The sequence below is a fragment of the Anomaloglossus baeobatrachus genome, chromosome 9, assembly GCF_048569485.1.
Source record: "Anomaloglossus baeobatrachus isolate aAnoBae1 chromosome 9, aAnoBae1.hap1, whole genome shotgun sequence".
NCBI classification, from domain to species: domain Eukaryota; kingdom Metazoa; phylum Chordata; class Amphibia; order Anura; family Aromobatidae; genus Anomaloglossus; species Anomaloglossus baeobatrachus.
The window spans coordinates 124,547,394-124,561,469 of NC_134361.1; the positions used below are offsets into that span (position 1 = coordinate 124,547,394).

Here is a 14,076-nt window from a genome sequence, read left to right on the forward strand (position 1 = left end):
CCACATTGAATAAAAGTTTTTCTCTATCCATTTCTTTCACAATAGTTTTAGCTCTATTCAAGGACCAGTCAGGATAGCCTCTATCTGACAAACGTTCACACACCATTTTTTCTTGATTAATATAATCCTCCATTTCTGTACAATTACGTTTTATACGAATAAGTTCACCTGTGGGAATATTCTTTATGGTATGTGGAGTATGACATGAAGAGGCTTTAAGAATAGAGTTAGAGGCAGTACTTTTTCTAAAGGGCAGAATATTAACCCTGTCATTTTTAATAGTTAATGATATATCCAAAAAATGTATGACTGTAGGGTGAGAATAATGGGTAAATCTGAGATGGAAATCATTTTTACTAATTTAATCAATAAATAATATTGATTATATTAATATTGATTATATTAAAATAAATAATTTTCTGTCTATGAACATAGAGCGGATATGACTTACCAAAAAGTTAAATTTTTGTCTCATCTGTCCATAGGACATTCTCCCAGAAGCTTTGTGGCTTGTCAACATGCAGTTTGGCAAATTACAGTCTGGCTTTTTTTCATCAATGGTGTCCTCCTTGGTTGTCTTCCATGAAGTCAACTTTGAGTCAAACAACGACGGATGGTGCGATCTGACACTGATGTTCCTTGAGCTTGAAGTTCACCTTTAAACTCTTTAGAGGTTTTTCTGGGCTCTTTTGTTATCATTCGTATTATCTGTCTTTGATTTGTCATCAATTTTCCTCCTGCAGCCATGTCCAGGGAGGTTGGCTACAGTCCCATGGATCTTAAATTTCTGAATAATATGTGCAACTGTAGTCACAGGAACATCAAGCTGCTTGGAGATGGTCTGATAACCTTTTACCTTTAACATGCTTGTGTATAATTTTGTTTCTAATCTCCTGAGACAACTCTTTCCTTTGCTTCCTCTGGCCCATGTTGAGTGTGGTAAACACCATGTCTACAAACAGCACAGTGAGTAACTGTAACCCGATATAAAGGCTCACTGACTGATTACAAGATTGTAGACACCTGTGATGCTAATTAGTGGACACACCTTGATTTTAACATATCCCTTTTGCTACATTATTTTCAGGGGTACCATCATTTCTGTCCAGGCCTATTTCATGAGTTTTTTATTTATTTTAATTCTGTGAAGCAAAAAGCAATGTCTGACTTTCATTTGTTCATTTTCATAGATTTTTTTTTTATGTATTACGTTTGTCAGATTTAAGTTATTTCTGTGACCATTGTGTTTTATTTTCTTTCATTAAACGAGAGGTACCAACAATTTTGACCACGTGTGTATGTGTATATACCGATTTTTATTTCATGTGCCATGTCTGGGCTGTCTGCCTTTTTTTCATCTAATTGTTACCTGTTGAATTAAAATTAATAAAAATATCATATAAAATGGGTTCAATCAGAGAGTTTATACAGGTGAAAAAATTCCCTGGGGGGAAACCGAATGAAAATGGTCACAATATCAAAGTACGGTAATCATATGCTAACAAATTAACCTTGTGGGAAATATCAATCACAGGATACAAATTGACATAAAAATAAAGGTGGTTCTAAGGTGCTACAGTGTATAAAGATTCAATATATTGTCCTAAACCTGAAAGAAATCCACAAGGTAATGGCTGAAAAAGTGGCCATGAGAACAGGCTATATCAATTGCTACTATGACAGAAAGCATATCAATATATCCATATGGGAGATAAATACATAATGGTCCATGTATAAAAATTATAGTTATGAAAAAAATGATACCATATACATATGCCATATTTATCAGAAAACAAGTATGTAGTACCATATGGGCCTATAAATGAAGGTGAATATACACACTATATGCAGTCCCATAGTGTGTATTAAAGAGATGGTACAGTTTTAAGACCATAATAGCCTGTTAGTATAGAAGTGACAGTACCTATCAGGGACCCCAGGGATACTCCCTATATGCAGTCCCATGTTGTGTATTAAAGTGATGGTACAGTTTTAAGACCATAATAGCCTGTTAGTATAGAAGTGACAGTACCTATCAGGGACCCCAGGGATACTCCCAATGCGTGTTTCGACGTCTTTCTAGTATAGAAGTGATAGTGCCCTGGTAGGTACCCACAGTGGTCACAGAAATAACTTGAATCTGACAAAAGTTATAATAAAAAAACTATGAAAATGAACAAATGAAGGTCAGACATTGCTTTTCAACCATGCTTCCACAGAATTTAAAAACAAAAATAAAACTCAGGAAACAGACCTGGAAAGAAATGATGGTACCCCTGAAAATGTGACAGAAGGGACATGTTAAATCAAGGTGTGTCCGCTAATTATCACAGATGTCTACAATCTTGTAATCAGTCAGTGGACCTGTATATAGGGCTACAGATATTCACTGTGCTGTTCGGTGACATGGTGTGTACTACTCACAACATTGACCAGAGGAAGCAAAGGAAAGAGTTGTTCAGGAGATTAGAAAGAAAATTATAGACAAACATGTTAAAGGTTATAATACCGTCTCCAAGCAGCTTGATGTTCCTGTGACTTCAATTGCACACATTATTCAGAAATTTAGGATCCATGGGACTGTAGCCAACCTCCCTGGACATGGCTGCAGAAGAAAAATTTATGACAAATCAAAAGCAGGATAATACAAATGTATTGCTGTATATAGCACAAGCAATCGAGTGATCACAGGATCAAGTCCCCTAAGAGGACTAACAAATACAGTGAAAATAAAAAAAAGATTAAAAAAAATACATTTCAAATTACCCCCATTTAACCCATTAAAAAAATTAAGAAATAAAGCGAAAAAAGTTAACTCATTTGGTATAGCTGCATTTGTAAAAGTCCAATCTATCAAAATATATTAATCTGATAGTAACCACTTAATGACCAAGGATGCCTACCTCTAGTTACTGCGGGCTCCGGCAGCTAGCCCACTCTATTCCCTGCACATTTCTGCTGATCTGATCACCAGACTTATGCAGCTCGCAGGTGCAGGTGGATTTCCGATCCACGCACTCCTGTTAACCACTTAGGTTGCGCTGTCAAACACAGGGAGATTTAAAGTGCTGCGACAAGGAACCGATGCAATCACGGGGTGCCATTGTGTTGTCATGGCAGTGGGAGGTCAGCTGATGATACCGGACGCTACCATGACTCGCATCCTCTCAATGCCGACAGAGCGCCGGCACTCACTGGAGATGAGCATTTCTCCTGATCAGAGGGATGCTGCAGTATTGCTCTGATCAGGACAAGCAATCGGATAGTACAGTCATAAAGTCCCCAATGGGGACTCATATAAAATCAATAAAAAAATGTAAAAAAAAAGAAAAAAATAAGAAATCTAAAAGTTCAAATCATCCCCCTTTTGCCCTATTGAAAATAAAATAAAACAATTTAAATAAGACATTTGGTATCTCCACATTCAGAAATACCCGATCTGTCAAAATATCAAATCAATTAATCTGATCGGTACACGGTGTAAATAAAACAAAAACTATGCATGTTTGGTATCTCTGTAATTGAACTGACCTGGATCATATTTGTCATTTTCTTGGTATAATAAATGTTGTGGTTAGCAGAAAAAAGCACAATTCTGCAGTGGGTTTTTTTTTTTTCTGTTTTGCCACACTTGAATTTTTTCCCCTTTTCCACATAATAAAATGGATGATGTGATCCCACAAAAAACAAACCCTCACAGGGCTATAGCAACAGAAAAACAAAAAAAAGTTATGGCTCTTGGAAAAAGGGGAGGAAAAAAAAAAATGAAAAATTGCCATGTCCTTGAGAGGTAAAAAGGAGGGCGTAGAGGTGTAATGTCAGGGCCAGATGAAGCGTAATTAGAAGTGAAACAGCTGTAGCCAAGTCTGTGTGTCTTGACCCTGTATTGTCTCATATAACTTTGGAATTAAAAGGCACAAAATAATGCGCCAGTAGTGAGTGACACTCATTTTTCTTCTACTGATAGTGTTCACCCTATAGAAATAAGGTTAATGATCCAGTATAAAATGGCTTGTAATGTGGCTATTAAGTGACTCTATCTAGTATCTGAAATACTGCGTACACATTGTTACTACCCCTATCGCTTCATACCAGCTTGAATCTTATTTTTACTATGAGCAGAAGGGCTGATGTTGCAGAATGTGTTTCTAAGCCCTATAAGTTAATACTGCTCTATACTAGTTGTACGTACTATGTGTTCTGTGTGACCAATATGTTCAGTCCTAAAGTTTCTGGCTGATTATGAAATAAATCTAATATTAGTGTAGTGAATTGTAAACCAAGAATATATGGTCAAGTCATCTTTGGCACTTATATGTGATATGTGTATATATATGTGATATATTGATTGGCAGTGCTAATTTTGAGTCTTCTTCAGTATCATACAGAAGAGAGTAGCCTCTGGAAAACCAGACCACAAGGATCTCAGTGAGAACATGGCTGCTACTCAAGGACTGCTTCACATGATCACAGAATGCAAGAAGCTCTTTCAGGTGAGTGAGACTGGTGACGTAATAGAACTTGCCCATCACCTACTCTATAATGGATATGTCTGCATTGTCACTCTATGCAGAATACATTTACTTTCTTAGAGCTAGATACTTGTTTTCGGGGCTGATAACAGGTTTGCATGTAGTGCTGTCTTTTGGAAAACACTTGAGAGCCTTCATATTATGTTTGTCATAGACCCTTACTAATTCTGCCAAGCAGGTGTACAAATCCAAGATGTCTGGGACCCCATCAGGACATAGAAAAGTGTGGTGGTGGGGGGAACTTCTCTGTGGCTGGGGGACTGTGTACCGCACAACAAATCATGAGGTCAGTTCAGGATGGTTGGTTGCTCTTGCTTGAACTTCCAATGCTGCTATATATGGCTATTTGAAGCTATCACGACAATACCTTGCCTCACTTAGGTGTGACGCCCTGGCCTATCAGGTCATCACAAGGGTGCCGTGCAATCTGCCCTTCTGTATGGTACCCGCTCCTCCTTGGTTTCGGGTCCTGTCCCTTTGGTGTTGCTAAGAACAGGTATACACCAATCCTGAGGAACACTCTGCACTACACCCACCAGACACCTATTGGGCAACCTGAGGGGAATAGGGCCACCCAGATGGAGGGATGGTAGAAGGAGGGCCAGAAGTGTCAGTCAGTAGTCATTTTGAGTGCAGCAGTGACAGTGAAAGGTCACGCTGCGGAGCTGGGCTCCTGTACCCGTCCCAGGTGCCAGACGTTGGCCTGGCCTGGAAGGAGCTGGAAACCCGGTTACAGGGGGTAGTGACAGGGGGCACGTTACTGCCACGGAGGGCAGTTTGACGGCCTTGTGCTACAACCGGGCAGAGGCCAGGACACGACTGCGGAACCTAGGCCTGGAAGTAGGTTTACGCAGCCCAGTAATTCACCCGACGAGGACTGAGTCTTCACGAGCCGTTCTCCACCCGCTCCAAAATCGGGGTACTAGCGCAACGAGGGGGATAGGACTTGCCAAAACCGTCCAGAAAATCCCAAGCGTGAACCCCGAGAGCAAGCTCACTCCGCTAGCTAGGTGGTATCCTACATTACCACGACCCATGGGTGGCATTACGAACTTTATTTTCTACGCCCCTTGTAAATATACCACCCTCTTTTTATTTCGAATGGCCGCGTGACTCCGCCTCGGGTCCGGAGAGTCCTCGAGCCACTGCGGATCCGGATCCAAGCAGCCCATCTGCTGTCGTGGGGGCAGCACATAGGCATGTATACTCGGCTGCACTAGCCTCTTGAATGCCAATTCCTTGACCCTTCACTGCTATCCCAATCTTTCTCATGCACTTGCTGTGCACATATTTATATGGGGTACCAACCTCAGACATTTATATGGATACACTTCAGTCCTACCTACAGACCATGTGACACAATGCGAAAACCACCATAAAGTCAGACCTCTAGGAACACTGCAAGGCCACAATTTAATAGCCCCATGCTCCCACTGGCCCGCATCTAGTGTGCAACATATTATTGCTGCACAATAAATTTAGCAGTTGCCAAGGGACTAAAAGCCACAGTTGACATGTAACAGTGTTGTATAGTAAAATATACATGCAGATTACCACAAACTGTACATTATGTATAAGGTTATCATGAACTACAAGTGTCACAATATTGGTATATTCTGTTGTGTTCTGCAGATCCCCCATGATATGATGCTTCAGTCCCGAAATTCCTATTTAGCTGCTGATACCAATTCTCTGTCACTGGAAGATCTCTGTGTAGGTTCAGCGGGTGAGAGCAGAGATTTCTCTTCAGTCTTGGACAGCAGCATACAAGCTCTTCTCCATGAATCCGCGGAGCGTTTTAAAGGCTGGATAAGCATGTCTGGTCCAGTGAACACTGAGCTGTCATGTAAGAAGGTGAGCTCTTCTGTGGACTATCGTTGGAACGTGGTACTACTGTGATATTTATATAATTGTATGCCTAATCATCCACTAGCTAATAAGAACAAAAGCACACAGCTAAAAAATTATCAGGGAGCCATGAAAACAAAAGTGGAATGTTTGCACATAGCGGATTAGTTGTAAAAGCTTCTGTTTTTAGAAATCATTCCCAGTCATCTTAATGGGATAGAATTATGCAAACTCCTTTCTGTTGAAGGACTGATTTTGCTAGTAAACTGTGACAGAGAGATAAGGTGCAACAATACTTGATGGCCATTAAAGGGTTATATGGGCATGGGTATTGATGACCTATCTAATCTATGTACAGGATAGGATCATTAAAAGCACACAGGTGGAGCTCCATTCAAAGAGTATTGGCTACTGCCAGTCAGTGACAGCTAATGCAGCACAGTTTCTATCTAAAAGAGTAGGAGCCGTACTGCAGAACCTGACAGCGGCCTCTGCACTTTGAATGGAGCTGTGCTGAGACCGGAGTAAAAACATCCATGGGGTACTGTGTGTTGGACCCCAGAAATCTGCGATTATTGATCTATCCTGTAGGTAGGTCAACAATACTTTTGCTAAGATTAATCTCTGTCTGTTTATATGCATAGACTACTGGAATCTGCCAAAGTGGCTCTTCATTCTGGGTAATAGAATGGGACAAAAGCAGGGGTCTTCCTTGTATTCTCTTATAGGCCACATGGACAGTGATTGTCACAAATGTTACTTGTTTTTTTGTTTGTTTTTTTTATTTACCCAATGTAGTATCAGTTTTTAGTTGTTTTTATGCTGCCCCGTGTCACAGTAATATCTAATTTCACATGTCCCTTAAAACAGCAGTTTACGCAAAGCTCTAATGACAGATTATGCGACAACGTGGTATAACGGAGGAAGGAGACCAAGGTGTTATTTAAAAATTGTAATAAGCTTTCACATTTATTGGTAGGTTGGTGATGGAAGTCCCTTGCGTCTATGGAAAGTTTCAGCAGAAGTGGAGGCTCCCCCAAGCTCACTACTTCATCGTGTTTTACGGGAGCGTCATCTATGGGATGATGATCTCCTACAAGGAAGAGTAGTAGAGTCCTTGGATCAGAACACAGATCTTTTCCATTATGTGACAGACAGCATGGCACCGCATCCACGACGACAGTTCTTAATACTACGGTATGTCCTACATGGAAGTTTTTGAATTGTTGTCCTCAATCCCTATAATCTCTCAAGCTAATACTAAAATATCAAAAAATCCAGCACTCAGAAAATGTTTTCAAACAGTCACTTGTTTTATTTTATTTTATCAAGCAATTTGTATCAATTCAATCAATGACGTTTCGGTCAACCGACCTTCATCAAATTGCACTATAACAGAAAAAATACAAAAAAGTCTTTAAATAGACATAAAATGACATGATAAATTAAAATGTACAGAAAGAAAAGCAGATTTTTTCATATAATGGGCGGCAATGGTTAATTCACCACAAACTAAAATGACAAACAATGTGTCAAAATGGAGTCAAAAAGAGAAGAACAAAAGAGATCTATCAGGTGAGTAACTTCACTAACAGATATAATATCGATCATCCTATGGATAAAAAGAAACAATGAATAATTAACTACTAAAAGTAGTAAAAAAGACTAAATGCAGTGCCATACTAATTTGCTGAAAGGCTACATGTCTAAAAAACATAGTCCCCTTTATAAATCAGAACACACTGTGAACTAGATGCACAAAACAGAGTAACACTCACCAAAAGGCTTTAGTAAGATATCAAAGAATTCTTGGGAAAGAGGAGAAAGCTGCCCGTCCGGGTTTGCGATGTGTGTGTTCTGTCAGCCTAGCAGCAGGGTTTAAATAGACCACCTAATCAGGGTATGAGTCATAATGGAACGTCACTTCCGGTCCACAGCACAGAAGCGATGAACCTGGTTGGCAATATGTGAAGCAAGCTGAATGGCAAACTCGAGCATGCGCAAAGCAAATGTGATGCCCTGGACACCCCAGGGGTCACAGGTCATTACACTCACCACATACACCCCCACCCCAGTAAGGTACCATCAGTCAACCAAAAGACCTGATTGCCTCCCTCAGAGTCAGGCAGGCACACCAGGTGGGCGGAGTCAGGCGAAAAGACACGCCCTCCGAGGAGTCTGCTGGCCTGAGGCAGAAAAACACAAGGAGTTGGAGAGAGAGAGTTTTGGAAGCAAGAAGAGAGGAGTGAGTTCTGCTTGGGGCCTGGGTTGGAGCCTAGGACCCCAGATCAGTCAGGCAGGCAGATGGTAGTGGCCGCCTGCAGGAGACCGGGAATACGACCAGCGGAACCATAAGGGACCAGGACAGGGTAGTTGCCCGCCGGAACTGAACCGGGGAGCTAACCGGATACCGGAGCACCAGGCAGGGTACTCAGACTCCGACTAGGCTATAAGCCAACACCATAGTCAAATCAACTGATTGCGGTCTGGACCTCAGGGGTTCATTCCCACCTAAGTCCCGATTGAAGGCAACAGCCCAACCTGTCCGGATAGTAGCCACCGCCAGAGGCCAGAGATCCAAGGGCCAGCGTCTGTGGGCAAACGGACTCCTACGACACATACACAGCGGGAGCGGGCTACCAGTGCCCAGGCACGGTAGCCAAGATCACATAAAGGTGCAGGAGAAAGGCGGACATTACCAACCGATCTGGAGAAACTGCAGCCGGCTGCGGGCCCTGTTCGTCACCCCGTTAGGTTTACCAGTGACTCTGTGTGGTTTAATCGTGAGTACACCAGTGCCATCAGGCACCACACTGCGCTGCACCGCAACACTGCCCCTGCACCTCGGCTTTCACTACCGGGCCCCGGGACCAACATCCCCTACCCACTGAGGGGTCAACACCTAGCTGCGCCCCTACACCGCTCCCGGGATTCCCCGTATCTTTACCGCAATGGTGGGGTCCACCACCATCATGACAACCCATGGGTGGCGTCACGAACTTTCCCAAAACAACCACCCCACAACCCCTGCGTGCACCGCCACTACACCCTTCCAGAGCAACGTGACCCCCGGGTCCGGAGGCGCTCGAGCCACTGACACACGCGAGCCCGGATCCGAGCGGCTCGGCGGTCGCAGCCGAGGCCGCGGGGTGGTACACATTGACTCTTCTGGCGTCACAAACAGGATAGAACCAATCTTCTCACTAGTAGAAGTGCGCCTTGTGGTTCCCGTCAGCGGCGTCCCGCTGAAAAATCTGAAGATCCGCCATCTTGGGTGCGAAGGTTTCCCGCTTGAGTCGTCTTCCCCGAGCAGTGAAGGCGCGAAAGTGAAGCCCCGCCCCCAAAAGAGAAGTGCTGTAGAAAAACCAAGGGGGGGGGCGGGCGAGAAGCTGGCCTCATGTGACCTCGGGGATAAGAAGCAGGGACGCCAGGACTCTGCATCCGTCTTGTTCCTGGACCCCGAAGGTGCAGCGCTATGTCTAACCCGTCCGAGCAGCCCGAAGCCCTGAAACCCGCGCCCGGAACATCAGCGTGGCTGGAGGTCCAGACAATGCGGCTGTGTCGCCACAGCCAAACTGAAATGCGCCGCCTGATGGCACAATGGACGGCCGAGGTGGAGGAGCTTGTTACGGTCGCACGGTTGTACGAAGGGGAGGTCATTCTTGCGGAGCGGGTAGGTGACCCACGCCCTTATGTCTCTGAGTGACCGGCCACTGCGGTTGAGGGACCCGGTCTGCCCCCAGCCCCTATACGGTCTCCTCCAGTGCCCGCACCGGCCGCCGCTGCTCCCCCGCCCGGCCCGCTGACATCTTCACCGGCAGCGGAGGCCGCGGTCCTGGCCCGAGAGGATTCAGGTGCCCCTGGGACCATTGGCCCAGAGGAGGGCATGGCAGCACCAGTGGAAGATGAGGAAGCGGCCGACCCGGAGGTGCCGGTGGCGACCCCCCCGTGTGACAGCTGATGGTGACCCGCTTGCCGCCGAGGAGGTGTTGGCCCCAGCTATAATAAAGATGAAACTCGCTTGCAGTGAGGCTCGCGAGTCCTGGGTGCCCGTGCGGGCCATGAGCGTGAGGAGGGCGTATATGGGCACCCAGCTGCACGTCCGAGCCTCCCTGCCACCCTCTCACTATGAAAATTAAGGCATCGGACCCCTGTTGCAAAAAATGAAAGTCCCCGTTGGGACCAACAGTTTATTTTATGGTAGCCTGTTGGCTGCTGAAGTGCCCGTCCCGGTTGGGACTGATGTTGTCCCCTTTTCCCTAAAGACAAGGCTGAGAACTCGCAAGCCAGCCAATAACTATTGGGCTTGTAAATATTGCCCCAATTGCCCTTCCCGCAACTGCCAGTCTCCGGAGAGGCTGGTTGGAGGAGGGACCCACAGCAGAGCAGGCTGGAGTCCGGTCACCATCAGAACCGGTGACCATCCTCCGGGTCAGGGGTCCCCTTGGACGTGGGGCCTCTGAATGACTGCCGGGTGCGAAACACCGTACCCGTTCCTGCTTGGGTAGCCTGGCTAGGTTCCTGTTTCCGGACTGGGGAAAAGGGGTGCTGCCCATTTCTTAGGGGCAGCATCAAGGTCTAGGTTGCTTGGGTGGGAAATGGAAGGACATAAACCCGTACCCCGTTATAAATAAAAATGTTCCCGTTGGTAACGGTTCAAGTGATGTGCCTCCCGTAAGGGAAGAAATGAAAAATGCTTTTGAATGTTTTCACCTGTTTATATCTTTTCAGAAAAATTAAAACCGGTGATGGACGGTCTGCATTAAACCAAGAGAGAATGTGACGCCCTGGACACCCCAGGGGTCACAGGTCATTACACTCACCACATACACCCCCACCCCAGTAAGGTACCATCAGTCAACCAAAAGACCCGGTTGCCTCCCTCAGTCAGACAGGCACACCAGGTGGGCGGAGTCAGGTGGAAAGACATGCCCTCCGAGGAGTCTGCTGGCCTGAGGCAGGAAAACACAAGGAGTTGGAAAGAGAGTTTTGGGAGCAAGGAGAGAGGAGTGAGTTCTTCTTGGGGCATGGGTTGGAGCCTAGGACCCCAGATCAGTCAGGCAGGCAGACGGTAGTGGCCACCTGCAGGAGACCGGGAATACGACCAGCGGAACCGTAAGGGACCGGACAGGGTAGTGGCCCGCCGGAACCGAACCGGGGAGCTAACTGGATACCGGAGCACCAGGCAGGGTACTCAGACCCCGAACTAGGCTATAAGCCACCACCATAGTCAAATCAACTGATTGCGGTCTGGACCTCAGGGGTTCATTCCCACCTAAGTCCCGATTGAAGGCAACAGCCCAACCCGTCCGGATAGTAGCCACCGCCAGAGGCCAGAGATCCAAGGGCCAGCGTCTGCAGGCAAACTGGCTCCTACGACACATACACGCTGGGGAGCGGGCTACAAGTGCCCAGGCACGGTAGCCAAGATCACATAAAGGTGCAGGAGAAAGGCGGACATTACCAACCGATCTGGAGAAACTGCAGCCGGCTGCGGGCCCCGTTCGTCACACCGTTAGGTTTACCAGTGACTCTGTGTGGTTTAATCGTGAGTACACCAGTGCCATCAGGCAACGCACCGTGCTGCACCGCAACACTGCCCCTGCACCCCGGCCTACACTACCGGGCCCTGGGACCAACATCCCCTACCCATGGAGGGGTCAACACCTAGCTGCGCCCCTAAACCGCTCCAGGGATTCCCCGTACCTTTACCACAGCGGTGGTCTCCACCATCATCACAACCCGTGGGTGGCATCACGAACTTTCCCAAAACAACCACCCCACAACCCCTGCGTGCACCGCCACTACGCCACTACACCCTTCCAGAGCGACGTGACCCCCGGGTCCGGAGGCGCTCGAGCCACCGACACACGCGAGCCCGAATCCGAGCGGCTCGGCGGTCGCAGCCGAGGCCGCGGGGCAGTTCCCAAACAATAGCGCTAATTCCTGACAGGTTTAAATAGACCGCCTCATCGGAGTATGAGTCATAGCGGAACGTCACTTCCGGTCCGCAGGACGGAAGCGATGAATCTGGTTGGCAATATGAGAAGTAAGCTGAATGGCAAACTCGCACATGCGCAAAGCAAACAATGGTGCTAAATCCTAACAGGTTTAAATAAACCGTCTAATCAGGGTATGAGTGATAGTGGAACGTCACTTCCGGTCCGCAGAATGGAAGCGATGAACCTGGTTGGCAATATGTAAAGAAGGCTGAATGGCAAACTCGCGCATGCGCAAAGCAAACAATCTTGCTAGAACATAACGGAACGTAACTTCCGTTCAGCTGAGCGGAAGTGATGATCTTAGAAGGCAAATGAACATAAATGAGCTGATTGGCAAGTAGACGCAAACACAGAAATGCAATTTAAGGGCAAATAACCTAGGTATCTAACAGAACTCCCTAAATTACATTGAATTATTAGTCACTATTAGAAATAATGTATCCAGACGGAAACATCACTACCCGTTATAATAAAAGGAAGTGATGTTCCTGTATGGAAAAAGGGACATACAGTATATGAAAAAAATAGTTAATGATATGTCAATAATTATGGAAGCTAATGATACTTCTAATTAGATACAAATATAATAAAATGCATACATTGTGCATCCAAATCACAATAGAATCCAATATATTTAAGTTAAATAATAACCCTATATATAGGATCAAATAGAAAATCAGAATAACCATTGGAAAAAAATGGAAAAGCAATGGAAAGAAAGAAAACAAATTTTTTAGATAAGAGAAGGATTCAGGGAATGGTGTACATAAGGGTTCATGGAAGAAAGCAGAGAAGAGATAATAGAGAATACCTAGAAGGACCGACCATCCTCTGATCAGTAGTCAATTCCTCTGTAACAGAAAATGATAGACTAATAAGCATAGATACATTATAGAAAATTAGAAGTATCGAAATCACGATTAAGACCCTTTGGTTCCAGAGTTTGAAGCGTAAAGATCCAGTAAGCTTCCCTTTGTTTTAGAATTTTAATCCTATCGCCCCCTCTTCTATGTGGTAAGATCTGTTCCAAGACCTGGAATCGTAATTGACAAACACTGTGGCCCTGCTTGTGGAAATGAAAGGGAAGTGGTAACGTCAACCTCTCACACCTGATGGTAGATTTGTGCTGTGATATACGTTCCTTAACCGACTGAGTTGTTTCGCCTACATATAATAGGCCACATGGGCATTTAATAACATACACCACAAAGGATGTTTCGCAAGTAAAGAAGCCTCTAATGGGATAATCCCGACCACTGAAGGGATGTAGAACTTTATCACCTTTAACACGTTACTACATTGCGGGCAGTTCAGGCATGGAAAGTACCTCGTCTCTGGGTAAGCAAATGAGTTTGAATAGGTCCGGTCAAACTTGTGCCAATGTGGGCCCTAACAAATTTATTGCCCAAGTTGGAGGGACGTCGAAAACAAGGAAGAAAGGAAGATTTAAATTCTTCCACCTCCGGATACCCTTTACGTAAAATGTTCCAATGTCTTCTGATGAACTTATGAATTTTGTAAGACAAGGGATGGTAGGTATTAACAAAAGCTAAACATTTATCTTTAGTCTTTATAATAGATGAAACGGTAGTGGTACTGGCACTATTCAAAACCTCATTTGGATAACCCCTGACCAGAAACTTAGCTTTCATTTCCTGTAGTCTAGTTTTCTTAGTCTCCTGTTGGTTGACAAT

At 45.2% G+C, this 14,076-nt stretch overlaps 1 protein-coding gene across 5 annotated transcripts in view; it reads left to right on the top strand.

The window, feature by feature from the left end:
• The window catches only part of STARD8 (StAR related lipid transfer domain containing 8), a 564,964-nt gene that overhangs the window by 502,439 nt on the left and 48,449 nt on the right, over positions 1-14,076 (top strand). For all 5 annotated transcript variants that reach the window (XM_075323984.1, XM_075323983.1, XM_075323985.1 and 2 more), the window contains 3 exons: positions 4,379-4,493; positions 6,165-6,386; positions 7,360-7,577. In XM_075323984.1, coding sequence (XP_075180099.1) covers positions 4,379-4,493; positions 6,165-6,386; positions 7,360-7,577 — 555 coding nt within the window. The remainder of the gene's footprint in view (positions 1-4,378; positions 4,494-6,164; positions 6,387-7,359; positions 7,578-14,076) is intronic.